Source organism: Hippichthys cyanospilos, chromosome 7 (assembly GCF_059441005.1).
Source record: "Hippichthys cyanospilos isolate Australia breed blue-spotted pipefish chromosome 7, RoL_Hcya_1.0, whole genome shotgun sequence".
Lineage (NCBI taxonomy): Eukaryota > Metazoa > Chordata > Actinopteri > Syngnathiformes > Syngnathidae > Hippichthys > Hippichthys cyanospilos.
In genome coordinates, this window is record NC_142375.1 from 8,685,458 (window position 1) to 8,712,333 (window position 26,876).

At 40.4% G+C, this 26,876-nt stretch overlaps 2 protein-coding genes across 3 annotated transcripts in view; one reads left to right on the plus strand and one right to left on the minus strand.

Moving 5' to 3' along the window:
• Positions 1-392: 392 nt before the first annotated feature.
• On the minus strand, positions 393-21,349 carry jupa (junction plakoglobin a). The gene is made up of 16 exons (XM_088418760.1): positions 21,186-21,349; positions 10,633-10,673; positions 10,120-10,287; positions 9,793-10,043; positions 7,814-8,052; positions 7,314-7,515; positions 6,317-6,461; positions 6,029-6,132; positions 4,189-4,527; positions 3,819-3,971; positions 3,599-3,718; positions 3,366-3,516; positions 2,680-2,801; positions 2,556-2,595; positions 2,170-2,299; positions 393-1,220 (listed from the first exon to the last, which is right to left on the minus strand). Exons 2-15 carry the CDS (start codon positions 10,649-10,651, stop codon positions 2,172-2,174), a joined length of 2,181 nt encoding a protein of 726 aa, XP_088274886.1. The 5' UTR covers positions 10,652-10,673; positions 21,186-21,349; the 3' UTR covers positions 393-1,220; positions 2,170-2,171.
• A 536-nt stretch (positions 21,350-21,885) lies between these two features.
• hap1 (huntingtin associated protein 1) overlaps positions 21,886-26,876 on the plus strand; it is a 30,156-nt gene continuing 25,165 nt past the window's right edge. The window contains exons 1-4 of one of the 2 annotated variants that reach the window (XM_088418758.1): positions 21,886-21,991; positions 23,898-24,054; positions 24,436-24,503; positions 26,470-26,601. The gene's annotated coding sequence lies outside the window, so the exon portion shown is untranslated. The remainder of the gene's footprint in view (positions 21,992-23,897; positions 24,055-24,435; positions 24,504-26,469; positions 26,602-26,876) is intronic. The other variant, XM_088418759.1, reaches the window with a different exon arrangement.

Here is a 26,876-nt window from a genome sequence, read left to right on the forward strand (position 1 = left end):
GAATGATTTTTAAATATTTGTCAATTAACCAAAGAAAACATCATTATCCCTCCTGATGGTCATAACGAAAAGTTGCAGCCAGCACTTGGGACTAGTCTCAAATGCAGCAGAAGGTAAGCAAGAGAAGTCACTTTTTTGTTATTATATTATCAATGTTTTGATTTGCTATAACACACTACCCCCCAAAAACCCTCTGGTTGAGAGTGTTTATCTTGTTTTAGATAAGAATAAAGTGAGATTAATTAGACCAATTAAATACAGACCTTGATACTATTTTTTTTAATAATAATAACTGATCTAACTAAAGACATTTTTCAGTACATCATCATCAATGAAAAAGGTGCTCATCACACGCTAAAACAGGAAATTCAACTTGTTAAAAAACAGAGAGGCAGGTTTAATATAGCCTTTATTTTATTTAACAAAATTTCAGTAAAAACTCTTTGTAAGTACAAATTTCCCTGTCAGTAGTGTTTCTCCGGCTGGCGTCCCGACTATATGAAATCCACAAAAAAGAAAATCAGTCAATCTGTTGAACCGATGCGTCAATCAGCGTTTTGACATCAAATTACAGTCACACACAAGCTCTTCGGTTACTTAAAACTGACATGTTATTATTCTGGCTAAGCAAAGTATGCAATCCTTTCCCCATAAACTATAAAAGAACAACGTAAAAAGAAGCATCTCGTTTAGCAACATTTGCCCCCAACTCTCTCCAAAGGCGTGTCGCCGTTCCCAATTTGTTCGCTGTACGTGTGGCAAACTCAAGCACCAGATGTCAGCTGACACTTTGGGGTTACAAGCGGGAGAAAGTTGACGCCATTGTCGAAACGACACTTTAAAAGGCATTAAAAGAAAGCTGAGCAGGTTCACACTATTCCACCTGCAGCAGTGTTGTCAACTAAAAAAAAAAAGATTTAAAAAAAAAAGCAATCTATGTGATCTTCACAAAAATGAAATCTCTTTGGCATGGATTACCAACCCGAAAGCAGAAACACACACATAAACACACATTAACGCCTCTGCATACAAACACACAATCTTTTCAAGCCTGTGTATAAGATCTTCAGCAATGTTAGAATATAAAAACTTATGTAAGCCCTGTTAAGATTAAGAGTCCCATCCTCGATGATAATTGCATATATTACATATTAAAGGAATCAACTTATTTGTTCCATTCTAGCCCAGAAGTTCACTTTTCTGCAAGTGTCTCCTCGGATCTGTGGAAAGGAAAAAAAAACAACATGAGAACAAAATTACATTAGAAATAGGCAGGAAAATATTTGGGCCGAGAAACATTTGAGGCATTTTCAAAATATAGCGAATAATGATTTTAACAAATGGATGGCTTGAATCAAAAAGATGAAATGTGTTTCCTTGACAACGGTGTAAGTTCCACCTTGTTCAAGTTTAAAGGGCTACACTATTTGAAAATAGTGCTGTGAAGAATCTCCTCTTAAAAGCGATGTCGTTCGTTTTTTTGTTTTTTTTTTGAGTTGAGCCTGAGAAGTGCCTGCCCTCATAAAGTAAATCGACATTATTTCCAATGTCGTTTTCGAGGGTCGACTCAACGCCAAAAGATAAGCACAGCTGCAGTGTTAGCGGAGGTTATTGCCAGCTAACAACGCCATCAGCATTAGCTCATAATGCTTCCCTAAAGCAAACTTTTTTTTCTGCTACTTCTACATTGCTCTATGATTTCAGTGGATAGGTCTAATGGAATACCATTACGTTGGTGCCATTTTGTGGAATCTTGTTGCCAACTTTCTTGAAGCAAATGCTTTGGCACCATCTTATGGCAAATATAGGCAATTCGAAATATTTTAGTGGGGTACCAATTACACCAATTTTTGTTCCACTATTTATGTAATTTCAACCAACTGATACAAGTGAATGTTAAGGAGGCTGTATTATTTTTTTTCCAATGTCAGAACTTTCACTAAGACCTGAGAAGTGTTTTCAATTGAGCAAACAACTGCATAATGTACGTAATCAATTGATTTAGCAGCTGTTTAATCACTTGCGCTGCTAAATGTTTACGTGTCAAAAGGTTATGTATTATCAAACCGATATGCTCAGTATACATGTGCAATAATGTAGTGGTGTTATATAACGATAAAACCCACTCATGGCAAATAGTCCAGAGCTCCAATTCTGCGGCGCGCTGACCTTTAATAATGCTCAAACTGCTGTTGTCTGTCGTAGACCATGTTGGGGGCGAAATCGTCATGCATGTCCATAGGGTCCATGGGAATGTCTCCGGCGTAGCCACCAAAGTTTTGGAAAGGAGCGTCCAGCTCTGCAAAGACACGAGCACAGTTTCCATCTTGAATTCCGACACCAGCTGCTGCTGTTGTTTTGGTGATGGTAGAAGAAGAAAAAAAGTTTCAGATGTGCGGTTGCAAAGGGGGAGGAGTGACTTGTGTGTTTACTGGAAGACCGCTCCTTTGTGTGCTTGAACGGTGCAGATGATGTCACAGCATATGTGTGGGTTGCTCTTGCGGTTAATGCTAAGCAATACGTTGGATGTGGGCATTCCAGTCACGCGGACTCACCGTCTTGGTAGGCTGCTTCCATGGTGACACTGTTGTGGGCCTGCACAAAGGTAAGGTAAGGTAAGGTAAGGTCAGATAAGACAATTTACAGTGCTGGTGGCGCTGGTGGGAGCTGGACACTCACCGCCTCCCAGGCCGGGGGGTCGTGCTTGAACATGGAGTGTGTGAGCTCCCTGGAAACTCTCTTCTTGTGCTCAGCGCTCTTATCTTCGGAGATGCGGAAGAGGACCGCTGCAGCGTATGTGGCTGATGGGGAACCCAAAAAGAAGTCAAGTTCAGAGTCTTGCTGTGAACACTCGAGTGACAATCAGGCAGACCTCCGAGAAGCGCTTCACTGGCTTGACCTTATTGCCAATAATATGTTTGCCGTTTTCCTTAAGCGATAAAACCCGAATTTGCATGAAAGTCAAAATGTGGCTTAGGCCATCCCTAATCTATATGCAATTTTGCATGTCCCTTATAGCCGGTTGGTGACTTCTCATCTTATAATAGTAATAAAGTATTGATGCATCTCTTTTATGCAGTACTTTTGTAGACACTCAGGCACTTTACATTATTCTTGCAACATTCGTACCGGTGGTGGTTTTTGTGTCATCACAACATTCTTTTTGGGACAAATTGTTTCAGTATAAGTATCTTTAGGCTGAAAACCAAAAATGCATCTTCTGTTTGAGACCATTTGAATTTGTAGGTGCTTACAAATTGTCACTGTTTCTTGAGGAGATGCCCTTTTCGACGATTGTCTTAACATTCCAATGAGTAGTTCAAAGCTAAAGAGGATAAAAATCGACTAAACGTTAAGTGTCCTACCGATGCCTTCGTTGTCTGAGTGCAGCAGCTCCATCAGCGGAGAAGACGCTCCCTCGCCATCGATAGCCTCAGCTGATTGTTTGTCCAGAGCCAGCTCGCACAGAACGCCCGCTGCCACTCGCTTCACATTGTCCACTGGCGAGTAGAGAAGCTGGCCAGAGAGATGGACATTTCAGAATGACAACAAAGAGCACCACACACACGCACACACAAAAGTTTATGGCATCTGGTACCTGAACAAAAAGAGGAATAGTCTGCAGGTTGGCGATCTCAGCTCTGTTGACAGGATCTCTGGCCAGGATGTGCAGAGCTCCAGTACATCCCTCCACTATCTCCTCCATCCTCACTCCGTCCTGACGACACACGCGACAAGAGTTTAAGCTACATGTACAAATACTGTAGATAACATTTCTGTGCAGCATATGGACTGCTAAAATTCGCCTGATGGTTTACCTGGTATGTTTGCTGGTTGGACGAGCCGTGTTTCTGAGCATCCTGGTGGGCTTTGAGCAACAGGTTGACCAGGCGGGGGATAGCGCCCGCGTCCCTCAGCGGGGCCTGGTTGTCCGGACACAGGGCCAGGTTACGGATCAGGCCAACCGCAGCCTTCAGGACAAGAAAAACAAACAAAACAAGTGAGCACTCCTCATTGTGGGAAACCAAGGCTTTAATCTGCTATGCATCTGGTTCAATCTGACATTTGCACGGTCATCAAATTTCCTCTCTTGAAAATTTTTAGAGCAAACTCCAGGCTCTATTTTTTGACATTTGCATAAACAGCACGAACTAAATCTATTATCATTTGCTTCCACTGCTCGGTTACCTTAATGACTGGCCAGTAGTACGGCTGGTTGAGGAGCTTGACGATGGCCGGGATGCCGTAGTGCCTCCTCACTGCGTTCTGTGCCACCTCGGCCTGCTGGTGGCGCGACGTCAGGTGACGCAAAGCGCAAATGGCAGGCTCGGTCACATCCTCTTTCTCGCCGGCGCGCAGTATGGCGTGGATCAGCGCCTCGATGCCGTTGCTCTGGGTGACCAGGGTTTTATTGTAGGCGTTGTTGCATGTGAGATTAGACAAGATCCCGGTGGCACAGGTGAGCATGTTGATGTCATCTGAGCTCAGCAGGTTAACCAACACCTGCAGCAGACCGTCCATTCCCTCCTAAAACCAGACAGTGATATATTTGTTTAATTGTCAGGTGAGGAACTCAAGGAAAAGCTCAATATCTTAATGTAGGCGGTTCTAGGACTCCTCGCTGCTCCTCCCACGTCAATTTTTTTGGGGAGCAATTTTAAGTCCTCATTAAAGTATCACAGGTTCTGCTTATCAAGGAAGAAAATCTGGAACATGCATTCATAAAGCCTTAAGCACTACTTTGAAGCCTTCTGTTTCTGCCGATAAAATTGATTATGGATCATTAATTGTTGCATTTCCAATTGAACAAGTATAATAAAAGAGAATAAAAAAAGAGAATAAAAGGAGACACTATTGATAGACACTATTCTAAGTGATAAAATATTAAAGTGTAAGAGCAAATTTCACCTAAAAAGCAAGAACAGGAACAAATCAAGTCACTTAAAGGGACATTCAACTTATTTAAACCCCAATTCCAATTGGATACAACACTAAGACAACATTTTATTTTTTAATGTTGAAATTGCTAAACTACATTTTTTTTTTTTTTTTTGCAAAAAATTCACTTGTTTTGAAGTTTATCCCTGCAACCAGTGATAAGGATTTGGGACATGGGCATGTTCGCCACTGTGTTACATCACGTGTTGCTCCAAAACCTCAAAGTACCCTTCAGCATTGATGGTGCCATCACACAGGTCTAAGTTACGCACCACCATCCCATCACAGATGCAGGCTTTTGATCTTTGCCCCTGGATGGTCTTTTTTTTCGCTTTTGCCCGGGGTACGTGACATCTATGATTTCCCAAAACAATTTGAAATGTGGACTCATTGGACCATAGCACACTTTTCCCCTTTGCATTTGTCCATTTCAAATGACTTCGGGCCCAAAAAAGCCACTGGATGTTGTTGATGTTGTTGACATCACGTGTGGTTAAGGTCGATGCGCACCCGTTTCCGAGGTTTGTCCATGCAATGCCCGCAAGCTGACCCGTCATTGGTTGTTACCAGTGCCCTTGAGTACATGTGATGTCATTTTCAGTCAACAGCAAGGAAGCAAAATGTGTCTTTAAAAGGTCTAATTGTACTTGATCAATCATTTGGTTATCAAAATAATTATAAGCAAAGCATTAGCTTTTTACCACAGTAAATGGTTCAACAGGTTTAGTACCCTATTAAATAAATAATAAAAAACCTAAAATGTAGAAAAACTTTTTAAAACAGGATTATATAGGAATTATATAACTGAACAAACACTTGAAACAAGGTGACAAAATGATAAAAAACAAACAAATAATGGTTCTAAAATAATGGTGAAATAAGCAAAACCCTTAGTTTAAAAAAAAAGCTAAATAACAACCTTAATCCCTAAAATTAACTTTAATGTTGCTAAGTTATTGCTCAGCAGCACTTCAAAACATATTAATAAACAATTTTCGTTCAGTTTTTACTGACTGTTAATTGTTCCTGGATTTACTATACTGTATGTCTCAGGTGTGTTCTGGGGGTAGGAGAAAAAAAAACAACACACCTGCTTGGTAGCAGCATCAGACAGATTCCTGAGTGTCCAGAGGCAGTTCTGCATCAGACGCTGGCTGCCGCCAGTCAGATGTTTACCCAGGGCCTGCATCCCACCTGGCGGGAGAACAGGCAGGCGTAAACACACAACCAGCCCATCTAATAAAATGTGTTGTTGTGGAACATTGCGGTTCACGAGACGCCATTAGCCACGTCTCTGTTAACAAGGAGTGGCCACACCTGCATGACTGGCTTATGCACACAGGTGTGCGCGTACACTGAATAGATATTTCTCACACACCAGCTTCCACAATGGCGGGTTTGTTGCTTGGGCACACAGACAGGACTTTGAGGACGCGGCTTGTGGTCCACAGCAGCTTTTCATAGTTGTAATTCCTCATGATGTGAACAAGACCCTCTGGACCCCCATTGGCGAGGATGATGAGCTGTGACAAAGCGACATTATAGACATATATACATTAGGGCTGTGCAAGATTTACAGGGTAACGCTTTCCACAATTGCAGGGAACAGTATCGTGTAAAAAAAAATGCACTTTGAGAGCAATACGCGGTAATGTTTGAATGTGAACGAGAATGTTGCAAAGTGGCTGGTAACTAATGCTGAATCACCATTTTCGGATTGAGAATGAATAATAGCATTTTGTCACATATTGTTAGCACGTGTAGTTTGACAGGAATATGAATGGTGTGACTGGACAATGTACGGGTGATGAGTTTAAAGGAGGTTATTTAAAAAAAAAATCTGTAGGTAGGCACAGTTATGTTAATGGGTCAAATGCATACAATATGCAAAAATTTAAGTTGATTCAGAATTCACTGTGTGAATGGTAAATGCATGGCACATTATGGGTGTGAGTTTGAGCTCCAGTACACATACGTGCATATTTGTACATGTGTGTATACATATGTATTTATGAGTAGAGCTCGACAGCCTGTGTAGCCAGCCGGCCACAGACAGATTGTTAGATATGAGATGAGACACGAACTGCATATCTAGAAAATTAAACTTAATTTTGATCTTTGATGACGATACCGTTTAAGGATAACAGTGTGTAGACTTTGAATAACGCTATGACCTGTCCAAGCATGCACAATAAATATACAGTACAGATTTCACTGTAATAACCACACCCAAACCTGACAGAACCTGAACCGTGTGCTGATGGCACACCCAAATCAAACCAAGCATGACAAAGGCCGGTGCTGCACAGGCACAAAGTGCATTCCTGCTGTAGTGTAGTGTTGATTTGCCCTGATGTGCAAAGACATAAACACACCTTGCTCTCCTGATTGCCGTAAGATAGCAGCTGCAGACAGTCTGTTGTGATGGCCAAAAATTTGGGGTTGCTTTTCTTTAGGAGGGGCACCATCCTCTGCAGGCCATCGGCTAAACGAACAGCCATTTTGGCTCCCTCCTGGTGCAGGAGCAGGTTATGGAGAGTTGTGATGGCATAGAAGAGCACCGATTCCATGGGAGAGCTGTGGGGCATCAAAGAGCGATGGAGTAGCGGTAAGGAACAATTGCCCGACAAATGTCAAGGGTAATTTGACCAGAAGACACTGCTTCATTAGCCTCAAATTTCCTGCCCGGAAATAAACATTGTTCGATCAATGCAGTGCGCAAGGAAAGTTCGCGCACGCGCTTAAAGTCTACTCTACCTCAGAACAGAAAAGGCTCAACGGGAAATGATTGAGCTGGTACATTAATGACGTTATATATTATCCGACTGCTAGTCTAAGTGCAGGTGAAAGTGAGTGAATGACATGCGGCGAGCACCTGAGCATGCGGACCAGCGCGGGGATGCCACCAGACTTGAAAATGGAGAGCAGGCCCTCTCGTTTGTGAGAGAGGTTGTGGAGGATGCTGGCCGTGGCTCTGGCAGTCTCCATGTCATTGGTGTTCTGCATGGCTCGCACCACTGCAGACACCACTTGAGGAGACTGCATCAGTGCATGGCGGGACGCCTCTTTGCGTGTCAGCTGGTTGACTATCTGCGCTGCCTTGCTGACCACCACCTGATGGAAAGATCATAATTTCAGTCTTTTGACAAATTGTAGCAATTCAAGAATATGCTAAAGTCTTCAGAACAAATGATCTAGCATTTTGATATAGACAAGCCCATAGTGTTTTGTCCCACAGTCCACTATAACAGGCTGTGTGACTTGAAGAATGAGTGGATATGTCGGCCATATGCTGGCTGAAATATTGTCTCACAGTGTGAAATGGTGGCTTTGGAAAGGACTCGCGTAACAACCGAAACATAGATAACATAGAAAAGTAAGTAAACACAAAGCTTCTGAAAAGTCAACTAGGAGCAAATCAATTACTGGTGGCCTTCAATACTGTGGATTTGGGGGCAGCAAAAATCTAACGTTTCAGTCATAAAGAAATGCCAATCATGTAATGGCTAACACATGACTCAGAAATAAATTTGGAATATGCAGCTAACTGTTTGGATTGATTTGCAATTGAAAGTTGGAGATGCTTGCATTGCTGCATTTCAAAATTATTTTTGGAGCTGAGGCATTGTTTTTGTTTTTTTCTATGCCATTACAAACTGGAATACAATACTCTAATTTAGCAATTTTTGGCAGTAAAGAGTACTTTTTTGGTCTATAATAACATGGTAACTAAATTATTATTCATATACAATAAATTCATTCAAAAATGTATGACACTAGTTGCCATGTCTTCAGGGCTCATAAAATGACCACACGGCTCACCTGTTTTCTGGGTATGGTCATGTGACGTTTGAAAGCTGAGCATTGACTGGCTGTTATCTGAGCCTTGACACATGGTGTCATTTTCAGTAATCAGCAAGTGGCGAAATAAGATAATATGGTAATAATTGCATGTGAAAAACAATTTAGTGATCACATTAATTCTAAACAAAAGAATGGTCATGTGACGTTTGAAAGCTGAGCAGTGACTGGCTGTTATCTGAGCCTTGACACAAAGTGTCATTTTCAGTAATCAGCAAGAGGCGAAATAAGATAATATGGTAATATTTGCATGTTATTTTACTGCTGCAAATGTCTAATTGAGTAAAATATGCCTTTACGGGGGAAATCAACCCCCAAGATTTCTTGACAATATTCTATGTGTCCAGAGGAGGCTAAACACAGCATTCTTATTAATATGGTTCTTGTGCAATATGAATTAAACATCAAAATCCACTCATTTTTTATCAATCTCGGGAGGCGAGGGGACAGCAAATGACAACATGGTCATCTTCTGAGATGGAAAAAAAAGCGGGTGGATTTTCCTGCCGAATTAATTTTCCACAAACGGAACATTAATCAGAATGCTGAGTTTAGAATAGTGGCAACACATAACGGAAGGGGGTCACAACGGCGGGCAAAATCATCAGAAGCTGCAAGCCAGAAGCGAGGTCGAAGCGACAACAGCGAGTTGACTGTGCACTATTGAACTGTGTTGGCTGACAGACTTCAAAAGGCAATGGATTTTCTCCTCCCACCCCGTGTACAGTACATTAAGGCTTGGATGGAAAACATGCAGCACTCATGAGAGGAAGCTAAGCAAGCGTTGTAATCAACTTCTCGAAAAATGAAATCCGCAAAAAGGATCCACATAAGTTTATTATTTAGCTTGTATACATATAATCAAACTGAAAATGTAGCTGACGGCGAGGCTGTAGTTTGAATAATTCTGAGGGAAATCATTTTGAATTTCAGTAATGAACATAATTTGAGCAGAAAGTGTAAAATACACTTCTTCGGTAACATGTACTGTACCTGATCTTCATCATTGAGCAGTTTGGTGAGCTCGGGCACGGCACGCGTGGCGAGCTCAGCGTCGTCCTGGTAGTTGATCAGGTGAATGATTGCGGCCTTGAGCATCTGGGATGGCTCCGCGAGTCGCTGGACGTTGGTCAACTGGGACGGATCCGTTTGAGTTGTGGTCAAGATGGTCGTGCTGTCCTCCAGCGTCTCAGGGAACATGGCGGCCCGCACACGCTGACCTCTGGTCAACACGTATTGGGAGTCTGGAAAGGGTAACCGCACGCGTCGTGTAAATACCCAAGTGGCTGCGGCAAACTGGCGGAGCTTGTGGTGTCATACCCGGTGGTTCTGTTGTGACAGTGGTGGTCACAGTGTACTGCTTGGAGGTTGTCATGTCGCCATCATCATCTCTGATGGTGTTGGCTCCAGACTGGATCCCAGAGTCAAAGGCGTACCTTGTCTCCTGCCACTCCGTCACCTTCTTTACCCCGCTGTCGAGGTCACCCACTGTCACACACACACACACACACACACACACACACAGGCCGATGTCAGAACAAATTGTTCTCATCGTGCTTAAATCATTTTGAATTGTCATTTATTATGCTGCATGTAATAGAGTTTTGTGTTTGTCTATGATGTTCAGATCTAATCAACCACAAAATGACACTTTATGAAAGCAGCTTTTATTCTTAGGTTCCATGAAGAAACTAGATAAATGGGAAAGATAATCATTATCACCAACATCAATATTGGATATAGGTCAACAAAAGAATTGCATAGACCAGACAAAATGAAGAACAGATTGGAGACAAGCAGAACATGAGAATAAGAATTGAAAATGACACTCACTGTTAATTTCCATTGCCATTCTTGCCTCCTGTTGTCAAAACCTGAAAGGAAAAAAACAGACCAAGAATATTATGTATACTAGGTACTTACTCTACATGAATGAGGACACACACTTCCGCTTAGCCGTGTTACAAGCACACACGTAAACAAGGTCTTGCGTTTTCCCTTTTTCAAACAAGAGTGTAAGAGAGCGAATTTGAAAGCTAGAAAGATAAACCTACATCTTCCGCTAACGACAGCAAATGTGGAGGAGTTTGAGAGCTTGAGATTAGAGGCTTCTGCAAATTAGGAATGCTAGCTGGCCCTGCTGACCTCTCACCTCAGGCCTACGCCCAAAAAGTTGAGGGAGCAGCCTATTGCTGACACATTGCAAACTGGAACCCGTCCTACTGGTTTTGGCTCACGATGAGTATATGAGTGCTTGTGAATCGACAGTAAGTGAAATGCGTGATGTAAAAGTTGCGCCCAAGTCGTCTGTAACTGCTCAGAAGCGACTGACTAATAAACAGGAAACAAGAGATCCAACACCCCTTGGATTTTTAGAAATGTTGAAAGTGTGTTTTATCAGCATTCCAGATGATGTAAGAGACATTTGTCAGTGCATGTCTGATGTAAATACTTCCCGTCTTTTTTTTTCTTTTTTAGATCACAGATCATTCTTGCAGCAGGGTACAATAAAAGCATGATGAAATGTGTACCTTATTTTAACCATATAAAAGAATTGTTAATTGGTCAACAAAAAACTAGCAGGCTTGAAGGAATATTTTCTTCGGGTTCATTTCTCAGGCTCATTTCTGCAGCTGCAATATTATCCACTACAGAATCCTCCCTCATCACAGAAACATCTGCATTTTTAATAGCAGCCTGTCACAATACAATGCATCTACTGTGCCGTTGGTGGTCATTGACTTTTTAGCATTGCATGTGAGCACCTACAAAGAATGGAGTAGTTCCTTAAACCGACACAAAATACTTCACATTTTGGACGTCTTTGTCAGACTTTTACTAAAACAAATAACAAGATAACGCTTTCCATGATTGCAGGGGAAAAAAAATACCACCACTTTGTGTGTCACAATGAATCAATACTCAGAGGTATTGTGTAGGCCTACTGTACAAACTCAGTTTGCATTGAGCCAATTGTTTAAGTCACACACACACGCGCGCTTGACACATCAAAATCCAATCCTCGAGGGCCGGTATCCTGCATGTTTTCAAACCTTCTCTCTCAAATACACCGGATTCAAATGATTAGGGTCGTTTTCAAGCTCCTTGCTAATACGCTAATTATTTGAATCAAGTGCATTGGGGGGTGAAAATCGGAAAACATGGAGGACACCGACCCTCAAGGACAGGAGTTCGACACCTAGTATGGTTTGGGTAATAAACCTATGTATCAAAACTTGGGGTTCACAGTACCCCTGAAGTGGGTCAAAAGAACACTCATCTTCTTGATATGAAAACAGAAGCATATTGAGAGATTCATTTTCTCTTTGCAGACGCTAGTTGCCTGGAGCACTGTCTCAGCAGTTGTGAAGAGCTGTCGATCCTGCCTAACCAGGCCCATTACTTGCAGTAACATGCTACATGATAAGGCAATGACTCATGTACGAATAAATCACTCTTTCTGGGTGTGGCCTCCTGCCCATTAGATGGTAACTGACCAAAGTCTGTTTATCAACCCGCAGATATGCATCCACACAAACATTTTACTGATAAACTACATTGGAAACAACATAACAAGTTTCCTGTAAATCCGAGCCAGCGTTTAATAGTTGTTTTTTTTTCCCAAGGCGAGTCAGTGGGTTCAGTGAACTGTTGAAATGCTGTGACACACCCGCATATCACCTAGGTAACCAAAACTGCATGGCCAGTGGATCCGCGGTGAGGATTTTATCAGCTGGATACATTTCATGGCTGAAGAAGGGCTACCTTATTTGCTACAACTGTGGAACAAGTGGCCCACATTATGAAAGAAAACAAATCAAAATAATGTATTTAAAAAGATAATCCAAGTTCAAATAGACTCTTCTGAGTGGACTTTGCTCTCTTCCACTTAATAAGTGACACATCATTTCACTCTCACTGTACATTGCTCCATCAGCACAAATACCACAAATACTGTATATAGCAACTGCACAGCAATACACAAGCAACACACCTTGCTAAGAAAGAAAACATCCACTATCTTGTTGAGCAATGTCCTCCATGTGCAGTGAAGAGATGAGGGTCTTCTTTACAGTGGAACGTAAAAGGAGGGCAGATGTTAAGTGAAAGCTCCAGGTGAACAAGTTGCAACAGAAACACTTAGCTTTGGCTGTCCCGCAGCGCTGCTAAAACGCTACCGTGACATTCCACACAGACATAATACATTCGGACTGCGCGGAGCTCATGTTTTCCGCCCTCCACAAAGCTCGCTTCCTAAATTCATCCCGTCGACTTGCTCATTAATTAATCAAGACACTTCAGTAACAATGGAATTGCTCATGGTGTGCTTAATCGTGACAAAGCAACGGCTCCCCCTTCACTCAGGCATGCTAAGCAGGGAGTGTCTCTTCACTCCCCAGAGGTGACAAGCTCTCAATTGAGGTGTGGCATCACTGTGTGGGGGGTGTACATGCCGAACGATTGGGAATAATACACCTAAAAGCTAACTGGAAAGCTCACTCCACATGCTGACAATTAAACATTCGATTCTCATAGAAGAGGAAAAAAACGTTTATTTTCACACTGAGTGTACTTATAAAAGAAATTCCAGTCAGCCAGATTTGGACTTTGCTGGCCTAAGCGCTTCTTCCTGTCACAGCAGGAATGAATCAGTTCGGGCAGGAGGCCCAGGGGGTTGGAGATGAATGCTGGTGTGACTCCAGCTTGTATCCCAACATACATACTGCAATGATTTGCTATTGACACTTTGGTTTTGGCAAGACTGGGTGAAAAATAAAATGGCACTTGACTATTATCGTTTCTTCTTGTAAGATTTTTTCAGGCGTGCTTTAAATTTGTTTTACCAAATTAGTATTATGTTAAACTTTCCAGGAGGCATATTGTTTTTTTTTTCTTTTTTGAAAAAGCAAGTTATGTCATGCTAAGTGTAAGTACAAATGTGCTATTTTATCATAGGATAAAAAGTACACTTTGTTTTTCAAAACAAATAAAAAAAAGAGTAAAGAAGGTGACCACCATTTTGGTTAAATCAAGCCAAATTTGGTATTAAATATTAGGATGCATAATCTAACAAGAAAAAGAAAAACACACACGCACACACAATCTAGTTAAAAACAGCAAAAGTATTTCCTTTGGGGTTTTGATTGCATACAGAAAATCCCCTGTTCAAAGAACCCACAAAACGCAACACTTAATACAAAACGCTTTAACATGGATACAGTCAATAAAGAAACACCCATTAACCCATTCCCTTTGTGGGCTTCTATGTGGGTTTTGAATTTTACATGATAGCAGAATGAGCCGCCATTTTCATACTAAACACCGCATATGTCCTTGGTCTCTTTGTTTCTATTCATTCATTCTGTTGATTCAATTTCCCTTTCATTTTCAAAGGTTAGCCCTTTCAGGCTTCAGATTTTTTTGTGATGATGACAAAACAATACAGCTTTTTTCGACAGTAGTAACAACGACAATCCACACTAAAATGAACCAAAACGGCATCTCGTTTGGGCTTGATTTTTAACAGGCTTGCTAATGTCATGTTTAGACTGACCTGCAAATAAAGCAGATTATGTTACCACACATGTAATACTTGCACCATCTGCACAAAAACAGATCAAGTATTAGACATATCGTCTGGCTCCACAAACACGCAACTCCTGACCTATACACTACATTGCATACCCCCTGACATGCAACACAAATATCTCTTACTTTAAACCTTTTCCACGATGACATAAACGCAACAGCGGGCACTCACACAGGTCAGTCTTCCTGAGAAAGCAACTGGCCGAAACAGACTGATCATTTGCGTCAGCTCTCTGGAAAGGATACATCTTAACAGCACATCACAATCGTGCGAAAGCCTCAAAATGGTAATACAGAAATATAATGCAACAAGAAGGTTGAACTGGATAGATGTTCATTATAAATCAATATGGGAGGCTGTGAAGTGATGCACAGCTAATGGATTCATTGTGGCGGGTGACAGGAAGTGGTCAAAATTACCAAACATCAGAGCTTGAGCTAAAAATATATATATATATATATATATACATACTTTAGCAAACATCGATAGGCATGAAGCCACACTCAAGGGAATTCATGTGATGGGCTTGTTTCACAATTAAGCCTACTGGAATTAATTATAACACACACACACACACTGTGGGAGATTGTTTTTGACTATAACAGACAGATGATGGAAACCAGACGACAGCAACAGCAAGATGCCAAGAGCTCTGGGAAGGAATGAAAAATGACATTCTGATGCATGGTTGTGCAACATCCAAATTAAATGTGTCTAAAAGTGGCAGATACTCGCTCCCCTCTTTTGGCTAATCTGGAAACATTACCAACAACGAGCACACCAGTGAATACGTAAGCAACCCTTTCTGTCAGTTACTTCACTTGAGCAACATAAAACTGGTTGACTGTGGCCTACAGAAGCCGTTTGGTGGTTGGAAAATGGCAAGTAGCGCAATCCATTGTGAATCAAAGGAAATGCGAGTTGTCTCCGAGGAGGGGCCCATGTGTTGTGCAGTGTCAGATTACATGAGGTTGATAAAGGGGGACGGAAATGGTGAGAAGGCCTGATTTGCATGGCTCATGTGAAGCTTTTCGAAAAAGCGGCGTCATATACGACGTATATCTGAGAGCCACCGTCATGTTCTGCTTTCTAAATTTGCCTTAGAAAAAGGTGAGAGCACCCTCTGAAGCCATTCACGACTGCTTTTCCAAGTATTACCACTACAGCCGCACTTCCACAAAGTTCCGTTTAGTTCGACAAATACGGCAAGGGTCGCGAGGTCATTTCTGAGTAGGTTTACATTTCCGCATTTGAATTTCCCTTTGTAATTCTAAGGATTATCTAAGTACCACAGAGTCTTCTTTGGTTGTTGTTATTGTTGCGGTTTTCTTTCTCATCAATTCGTTCCACTGTACTCGAGGCAGACAACTGTCCGTCAATCAACAGACAGCACTGTCTAGACCATACTACAGTACTGTGACTGGAACCCCAAGGACTCATACTAAAAAGATGAAACGTTCATGTCAGCCTTTCACAATAAAATTGCAATAAAATACCTGCCTTAACAAATTGTACAATTTGGTGGGAAGGAGATGCAAGCGATACAGACTATTCACTGAAAACGGTTTGAAGTGAAGACAACTTATCATTAGTTTCAGTAGATGAGCCAGCATTATCAGTGCATGTTTTGCTATTGTGATACAGTATGTGATGTGTATATACAAAACTTTGAAGGTTATAGAATCCTAAAACAATGAATGAACTCTCAGACTTGGGAGAGTTTCAAAGACCTGTCACAACCCAAACTCAAGATCCACTGGAGCGATGCCAGATTGCTTTTCTGGCACTACCGTGTCAGGCCCCACTTCTCTAAATGCTGAGTGGTGTGAGAGAGTTTTCCCAATTCCTAAATTTCCACATAGCCAAAACAGCCAGAATTTACCCAAAATTGCTGCAACAGTGTAATTTCACATGGCCCACAATCAAGATGTTTGACATTTTATGATGTCAGCTTCAGCATCTGCTGTGACATGTAAAATGCTCAATTTGTGTGACATCAAAAAAGGGCCGAAAATGTTGCAGAGATTTAGAAAATCATTAGCTCTTCTCTCCACAACAAAACGGACAGTTTTTACATCAGGCAGTCAGCCACTCCTTTTCCACTCTTTCAAGTATATCATAAACTCCACTTTGAACCCAGACATTTGGTGAACTCCCTCTCTCCTGCCTTATGTGTGTATGTCTCTCACTAGTTTGTCACCACAATGTATTGAACCCACAGAACTCTTTTATGTCTTTGATGTTAAAAGTAACTGTGCCCATGACAATCCACAAAAATTGTTCCAAGTCTGTGACGTTAAGACAGCAAAGATCCCTACTGCAACACTGATATCGCTTCACCAGCCTAACATATATCTTCCAGATAGGAGCTATTTCACACCCATGGAGATACTTTACAGCAAAAGAGCATGACAACACGAGTTCAGTGCAAGTACTTCTTTACAAACTGGATAATAAATTCCACTTTGCTCAGTTTCAGCGGCTGGCTATTTGCCAAGTACAGAGCTTCTTGAGCCCCATCGACCACTCTACTCCCCGCTGCTCAGTTTGGGCCAACGGACAAGCTGTGATGATGTTGCGGCACGGCACATCTGACAACACGCTTGCCCACCCTCCAATGGAACATTCATTTTTGACAGATCTAGGTTTTTATTCATTTTTTTTTACCCATCACATATGTTAGAAACATTATTATAGATTACCGATAATTAAAACGTACATGATCTCTATTCTTTTAAGTATTTTTTTACAGAATGGCTTCCGACTTGTTAGCTGGAAAGCTGATAACTCAAGCTGTGGTGTTGCAAGTTTTTCTTCCGAATCAGGAAACAGTGCATCCCCAAATGACTAATTCTACAACAGAATACCAAACCAATAAATTTTACACAATGCACAGTTAATGTCCACTTGCATCGTTTTAAAGCTAAAGAAGAGTTTTGAGCAAGTTTGCATTTGGAGGTACTGTATATTGGCCTATCCCACCAATTGTTAGGTTGCAAGTTGGAAGGAAAAGAGGAGGACTAAGTATTTGACTGAACACAGAGAGTTACTGTGTTAAAGAAAGGCAAAGAGTAGCAGTATTGTCCCAGTACTGCTGTCACAGTGAAAAACAACCTAGGACTCAAGTGTCTCTATTGGTTGCGACCAAAGAAGCAGAAACGTCTGTGCAGAGGCCAAATGTGGTGGCCAATGCCATGTATGGGAAAAGACAAGCACTTTTGAGCTCAAACCACCACTGTTGTGCATCAATGTGTGCTTGCACACTGAGGTGATCTGACAGATGATGAATTTTTCAGGGAGAATACAAACTCAACGGAGCCTGACGGGGGAGATCGGGGTGAAAGACTAAAAGTGTAATGGCAGCCTAAAGAATGCAATGCTTTTCATCCCAGTTCGGTTCAGCTCACATAGTAAGTAGCTTGATCAAGACAAAACAAACAAAAAAATTGAAGGGAAACACTTTAGAAATGATTGGTGGATGAAAATATCATTTTAATCCACAGAAATTCCTTCCTTTGATGCCAATAAAACCACCTGCAGTCAAGCCAAGCCTGGAGGCCATCCAGAAACTTTATCTTTCTGCATTCCTACTCTATGGGAACAGAAGGGAGCAAAAGCAAGGTGATACCTCAAACACACAACAGGCCACGCGACATGTACACTGGGCTTACGTAGGTACCATTGTACACCAAAGGGAGGGAAAAGACCCCGAATCCACAGAAAATGAATTATCCCAAGCAAACAAAGCGCGTAAGGCCACAAGCCATATAGTAATCCCTTTTGCAAAGTGTAGACCTATTTATAAACGCAAGGATCTCCTGGCCTCTTGCTCTGCTAATGTAGGACAGTATGAGGGAATTAAGCAGGAGGGGGAGAGATTATCACTGTTCCACCACATCTGTATCTGTCAAATCTAAAGCAAGTCACCCCCTACAGCGCTCCCGGCACCCATCGGCCCCCCTTTTCCTCTTTCAGGGCAGACGGGTGTCGCTTTCAGACATAGGGGCTTGTCTGCTGCTGCACTACTCAGTCAAGGGTGGGTTTACAACAAAGGCATAACGTATTCACAACCCAACTATTTGTCTTGATGAGTATTCAACAATACAAACTGGACAAAATAAAAACACTTAGGTAATTTGCAAACATTGTGAACAAAAGGACAACAGTACTGCTTGGTTAGTGTTTTATGCCATCAAAGATGATATGATTTGATAAACCTCGTAAAAAATCTCATTTCACAGCCAACCCCAGCAGAAGTTACTTTGACAGATGTAAAAAGTTGGATACCACATGACTTAATCGCATCGAAAAAGGCGGATGAGATGAAAGTAATTTTGCTCAATACTGATTTCAGTGGAATTACTCATGAAGCTAAATGAAAGGAATGTGTGCTCTCGTGGCCACCGCTAAGCAGGATTGGAAAAATGTTTTCTTGTCAAGCCTGGAGCAACAATATCAAGGCCAGTTCGGCAGCAGCGCGAGACGTTTCGGAGGGTAAGAGTTGTAGTGAGACCATTTTGGGATGATTCATTATGTAGTGTCAGAGATTACTGAAATGTCACGCTCCCGATATGGAATTAGCCGTTGGGGTCAATGCTAGGGGTTTTAATTTAAAGGATCCCATTATTTTGAATACATGTTAATCCCCAGACTATTGTTATACTGTGACGTGTCTCAGGTTAAAATGACCATATTTCCATGAGTTTTGAACAAGAAAAGGGAATGTGTTCAAATGTTTTCTTCCCATACTAAATGCACATTCATCTGAAGAATAGTTTCAATGACAGAACTTGGTGAGAACAATAGACAACATTTTATCAATTTCAAAACAACTGTGATGTACTAGAATGTAATCTCAAATCACAGAAGCTGCAGCTGGGAAAAACAAAAGAAAATAAGTGCTTTATTTTGGTAGGCCATTAAGTCTTCTTTTAAATATAATATATATATATATATATATATATATATATATATATATATATATATTTAATTAGTTATGTATATAGTGTCTAGGTAGGGCACTATGTTTTATTTGTTTATATAATGTGCATATTTAATTATTTATATAATGTCTAGATAAATGCATTAAGGGGAAGTCAAGTCAAAATTGTTCTTTGGAATTACATGTTCTTTGTACCTCTACTAGTCTAAACATAGCATTGATAGCATGATAATTGAGTTTTTAGCATAGGCAATAAACAAAATGCACACATTTTTATCCGTCTCAGTTGGTGCGCCTTTTGTCTCTTGCTCTCAGCTGTGAAAATGACATCCAGGTTGCTCGAGACTCAGGTGACAACCAAGCATATCGAACCTGTGTCATGAGTTTGGTCATGTGACATCCACAAATTAAGCTATGATTTGTTTGTTACCTGAGCAACTTTGAAGTCATCTTAAATCGACATCAAGGGGCAAAATGGCTGCCCACAGAGACGATAAACATATAAAATAAAAATGTGTGCATTTTGCTGCATAATTCATACTTTACAAATACAATATTATTACAACACTGTGTTTGTATTAGTGGGTTGCATAGAACACATCATTGTCGAGCACACCTTTGACTTGACTTCCCCTTTAAAAGGTGAAGTCCATATTTACTGTACTGAGTTATGAAACATGAAAAGCTGAAATAATAAAACCAACATTTGTTTTCATTATTTTTGAAATCGAACTTATGACATACTAATTAATGTTTACGCCACACTTATTTGACAGTTGCGAACACTCAAAAGTCAAATGTAATATTACAATAGTCATACACTTTTACATATTCCTGTAATTCTTTGTTTTCTTCATATTTTGCTATGTTCACTGTTTTTTCCTCTGTCTTTTCACTCGTCCTATCTGATTGCATTTGCCTCGAAATACCGTCACATTATAAATGACTATACAAGGCATCAATGTCAAACCCTTTTTGTCACGGGCCACATTATGATTATGCTTTCCTGCAAATAATATTACTTATGCACAAGATCTGATGGATGGGTTGTTTTAAAATCAGCAGTCAAGTACGGTATAATAATTTGTTCAACTATTATTAAAGTTACTGTAAAAAGAGGCTTCCTAACGGCAATTCTCAATGTTATTATATCTACATATTTCTACGTGGAAATATCTGTAGAGATTTTAGCACGAATCATTTACGGATGATTTTGGAAATAATCATTTAAGGTCCCATTAAAGCACTGCCCCCCATAAAATGAACTGTTGGGCCGGATCTGGCTCTCGGACCTTGAGTTTAACACTTGTGACAACAAGAGTAACAAGAAAGTCTCATACTGCAAAGAAAATTTGTTCAGGCATAAAAAAAAGGCATAACCAAGCAGTAAGACAAGAAAAAAAGAACTGAAAATATCTAATGATAAAGTAATAGCGTACGGCTATTATTCACCTGCCTCATGAGAACCCGCAAACTACAAACTTTGCGCTAACCATGATGACATTTTATTGATAAGTGACGTCAGATACAATTGATAACGAGCCCAAACATGACGCCCCCTCCACTTTCCAAAAAAAAGTAGAACACCGTGAAGTACATTAAAAAAAAAAAAAACAATAGGAAAGTGTCGCTGACTACGGCTCAAACAGTAGCTAGTGCGAGCCATGCGGAAATCAACCGATCGGCTTCAGAAAAAAAAGAAAATGTGCAACACGTATAAATGTATTGTTCCAACAGACATAGCAGTAATGCGTGTATACTTAACCACAACTCTCGTAGCTTCGATATACCCACTCACAGAGAGTGAAAACAAAAAACTGCAAAAATACATAAAGAGAATTTGGAGAAACTCACCTGTCAACTTTTCCAGATGAACGATCGAGAATATTCCAAGGCCTTTCTTCCGTCAAGACGGCACACTTGCTTGGTTTCTCCGCAACTTTCCGCCACTCTTTCTCGCTCGCCCGCACCAGCAGCACTGTGGATAAAAGAGGACGTCGTCACTCTTCTCACTCCAAAGGCACAAGAGAGACCAAAGCGGCGTCACCTCCAATTGGACTCCGCCCCCTCCACGGCGACCCCACCCTGTTTTGCTAGACTACTGCTAGCACTCACACAGTTTGTTTAACTGGAACTGCAGGAGTGTATTACCTGGGTAACAAAATTGGCTGCGTCATTTCATGTTAATTACACCCACATTCATTTTTTTTTTAATCGTTGATCTTTGTGATTTGATTGGACACACACGAACGACCTCTAATTAAATGTATAGCAGTTGTTGTGTCAGTCGAAAAGCACATACTGTACTTTCGTCTCAAAATATCACTGGGGAAATAAGTTATCGGCTAAGGTGTTATTATTTCAGCAAGCTATAGCTAAGTTAACCGTTGGTGGTGGTGTTGTTTTCCACTGTTGCTTTTTCCTCATTCGTTAAAGCGGTAACGCATTTGGTGGGGAGTTTCCCCCGTGCATAATTGATAGTTAAAAATATTGTTACTTTTTCAAGTAAGTACTTCTACAGTGTCCTTTTGCAACCTCGTCTCGCTTACGACAGACAACGCACGCAAAACACAGTGCTGACACGGCGAGTGATGTGCAAGTAGTGCACGCCATAAAGACCACACCTCGATGGAGTAGTTAACAGAAACCAGACAACGAAAGTGAGTCACCACAGTCGGGAATGGAATTACTCATGCATTACCGTGATACCATCGATTTTTATCGTGTGTATTTTGCTGTCGTGGTTTTCTCAGTGTTTGGCAGTATCAATGGTCAAAGCTCAAGGGAAACAGGCACAGACTTTAGGTTCTAAACTGATAGATGGGCCAGGCATAGATGAGTTATAAGCAATTAAAAAAAGCCAAGTCAACATTTACAGCTGAAAATTGCCCATCTTACTTGTAACAATATAATTTATATAGATATATACTTTCTATTGTATTTATGAGCTGTAGCCTACTTCAGTTGACTTCAGGGTCCACCCTGCACTGATCACAGCCAATCACAGGGCACTAACAAACTGACGTTAGGCATCAAAGAGCAAGCTCGTTTCAAGTCTATGATGTTTTGAACTCAGAACTATCTTCTTTCCCTTAAAGTTGCAGGTTCATCTTTATTATTTGTCATCATTATTTACATGGTCAATTCTATTATTAGAATTGACAATGATATTTTGCTGCTGCAAATGCTCTGCAGGCTGGATTAAAGAACAGAATGAGGCCTACACACAAGGACATAACTTGGAGCAAGAAAATCCCCCATTGGTCACCGAAATGATATGAATCTGACAAAGGGAATAATACATTAAAAATATATAGATTATACATTAACATGACGATCAGATTCAATTGTGGGTCTACAGAACTTTTTTTAAACAACAACTACAAAACAAGCTTGGACAAAAATGATGGTATTCCTAGAAAAAAAACAGAAAACAATTTGACCATGAGGCTATATATTGAACCCACTCCGTGATCTGATTTTAAAGGCATAGTGGCATACTTTATGTAGTTTGCATGAAACCACAATTGTATTGACAATTTATTATAATATAGCATAGCAGCTATACATAGAAATTACATAGAAAAAAATTCTATGACATAGAAAAGAGGACCCTCGGTTTTTGATAGAGTGGTCATTTGATCAACTCTGTAAAAGTGGTCAGCTACAGCGCAACCATGCACTTATGATATACAAATGTGGATATAAATCAATTGACTGTCAAACTGTTTTGAAAAAATACTGTGCTTATAAGTTGCTGTTCAACAAACAGACCATCAACATAGTCATGTTTATCTCACCATTTATAAAAGTGGCCTGTTTTGGCCCTTCTCCTCTGCCTCACACCAGCAGGAAATGGTCCCATTGTCCTTGAAAGAGGAAGTGGCCTGAAGCCACTCACTAGCTCTATGGAGACTGTGGTGAATTATTAATCGTTTCTTACAAAGTGACCACACACAAGGATGGTTGTGTTGCCTGCTCACTGTGAACTATTTAAGACAGTTGGTGTCTGGAGACACTCCCAGAATTCATTGATGTTTGCAGTGTTTATTGACTAACGGTCGATAAATATCTGTATTTGGACAAATTCCTTTTAAACGATTCGATGTAAAATAAATGCAACAGATGTTTTGCTTGTTGTACACGTACACACACACACGCACGCACACACACACACGCACACACCTACACACGCACACACACACACACACACACACACACGCGCGCACACACACACACACACACACACACACACACGCAATTACTACTTTAACGTACGTGTTGGCAAATGTTGTCATTCCCATTAACAACACTAGAGGTCAACAGCGAAGGAAAGATCCCTTGTACCGCACTGCACTCATGATACATGATCTCTATCTATCTATCTATCTATCTATCTATCTATCTATCTATCTATCTATCTATCTATCTATCTATCTATCTATCTATCTATCTATCTATCTATCTATCTATCTATCTATCTATCTATCTATCTATCTATCTGCCTGTCTGTTTGTCCGTCAGTCCATCCATCTATCCATCCATATCCTTATCCATTCTTTGCAGTTTACTCGCCGTTGTTACGTAAAAACTACAATACCCATGATGCCCTCCTACAGTGACCAAATGGAACACAAACCAGCCGCTGCGACAGCTGAGTTTACTGAAGGAAACTTCGACACTTAACTGTAACCTCACAACAGACACGAATTAAAAGAATCATGTAAGTCTGACATTCTTCTCTTTTTAGATACCTTAATCACATTGTACTCATTTAACAAGATCAGAGTCGTCGCACATAGTTTCTTAGTCTCGACGGACTTGGTGAAAGGAAATTTCCATATAAAGTGTTAGGTGGGTGCGAAAGACGTGGTAGATGTCGGCGTTCAAAACAATCGTTCTGTCTAGGAATTGAACGGACTGTCCTGATACAGAAAGTGCGTTCTTAAAACTAAGCGATCATTTGGCCGAACAGTCTTATTATTTCTGCAAAATTCTACTGCTCATTAGCCAAAGCTCGCGATGACACCAGAAAGTCAAGGACAAACCCACGAAAAAAACTATGCCGTTTATTTTCTTTTTAATTTGGATTTTTTTTTTACAGGGTTCATGGGAAGATTAATCACCAAAGTTTGACGTCCCACCCACTGCACTCTTACGGCCAAGGAAATTGTAATAAGTTTTGTTTGACCCAAAAGGAACTTCCTTAAAATTCTAGAGTACCGGTGCATTAAAATATATTAAATACTCTGCACATGTATGAAAACACTCACAAAACAGGAAATTAAAATGAAATCACAAAACTAGCCTACGGTGCTGTTCCAAGAAATTTTCGAAATAAGTCGTTTTTGGTAATCGTGCTATTATTTTCTTGATGTTGACAGTAGAAGCGACGGTTGTGCATATGATTGCTTACACAGCCATTCAGTTTTCAATGTTACCCTCCTCCAACACCTCTGATTTGAAAGATCAGATCATCAGCAAGGTTTGCAGAATGATGATAATGATCCTGATCATTAGAATCAAGTGTATTGAAAGAGGGTTACTTTGAAAACGATCTGGGTTAAGTTACAGTTGTATCACACAGAGTTTGGAGGTTATGGCGGTTACCTCTTCTGACTGCCTCCAGAAAAAGCTAAAAACATGTACACCATGCTAAATTTCTTTAACTCATTAATGATTAAACTATATGAAACTACATCCCTTCAGTAGTCACTCTGGAGGGCTGGACTTGGCGACCTCTGCATTTAACTGATAAACCATTAATAGGTCTGCAAAACCTATTTGGAGCATGTGCTAGATGTGAGCTAATTTATTGTGCTAACTGTAGACTACTTCTACATCGCCATTTGCAAAGTTTAATGGAGACACCTGAGACCGATACTTAGGTATTTGTATCTAGATGACGTCACTGAGAAATGACATTCTGTTGTGATCATTTGCAAGGTGGTTTAGGTTTTTTTCCATATTATTTTGCAAAGATTATTTCAGTGTTCAGAAATGAGCTGAACCAACAGAGAAAAACTGTAACCAGACATTAAAAGCCACCTGTTTTTAGCACATCCTAGAGGCTGGCCATTTTGCCACTTGCTTGTTAATTGAAAATGACATCCCATTTGCTCAGGGCTCAGCTAACATCAAAGTGTTCCCAGTTTAGTCATGTTTGTTAGCTGTGCCCTAAGCATTTGTGGTCATTTTCAATCTACAGGAAGGAAGTTGCAAAAATGACTGCCCCCTGGATGGAAGAAAACAGATTGCCTGTGCTGTGTAATTCATATTTCACAAACACAATACAAGCCAGAATGCCATGTTTAAACGCATGGGGCCGGCCGCGTAAATTGTATTATTTGCAAAGTTTTTGACATGACTTCCCCCTTAAAACTGCAGTACAATATTATAAAGTTGATTAAGGTTTTATGACGATAAACTACTTCACTTTCACTTTTATAAATATATATTTTTTGAATGGACCAAATCATCCAGTGAAACCAAATAGAATGTTAATCGTTTGATGTTCGACTGTTCCTTGATAATGATGATTACATCAGAATTATTTTACATTGTACTATGTCATATTCCTACTGTATATATCAGTCTATCAACTAAAATCTCCAAGTTTCCACCAAACTCCAGATTCACACTACACACTAATTCCCTTCTTTCCAGCTATAATAAATACAATATTGTCTTGATTTCTGGAAAGACTATAGTTATAGGTGACAGCACCTACATTACCTGATTTTTTTTTTTTTTTTAAACATTTCTGTATGCAGATGTTGGCATTCAAACAAATTGGCCAGTTGATCTTGAATTTAGTTGTGTTATTTCTTTTGCTTCACGTTTTTGTAAAGCAAAAAAAACATGTCAGCTATAAACTCAGCATTTTTGATTTTCTTAATTATGACCTCATGTCAAAATGACTGCGTGGCAGCTGGTAATTCAGCCAATTCAATATTAGATAACACTGGTGTGAAATATATATGTTGTATTGGCCAGCTGTCTCCCAACAATTTATTCTCCTGTTTTATATCAATCAGGTGTGCATTGTATGACATACGCCAAGATAACATCCCTCCTATCTCAGTCCGCCTTTAGCCCCACCTCCGCCTTTCCTCACTGTTTCTGTCTTCTTTTATAGGACACGCACACTTTGCACAGCACCCACACCAGCATGCCTGTAAAAGAGCTTCAAGATCTGGGAACACTGAACTTGATGGACTTTCATTGAACACTGTTGCATCCTAACTGCACAGCCATACTGTAGATCACAGTAAGTCCTGCTAACTGTTGTCATGTTTAGTAAATAGTGTGGATTTTTATTAGTACACTTAGCGTACCGTTTCATTGCTGCATTCAATTTGCTAAGCAGTTTTAATACAGCACAATAGTCTTCTTGTTTCTTCATCTTGCTCAACATCCTTCAACATAAGTAAATTAAATTGTGATTTCTTTCCAACCATGCCACTGGATGAACAGCTTACAAACATGTGCTCCTCAAGCTACACACTCTTTCTGTTATTTCAGTCAAGTTTGTTTGTTCTGTTT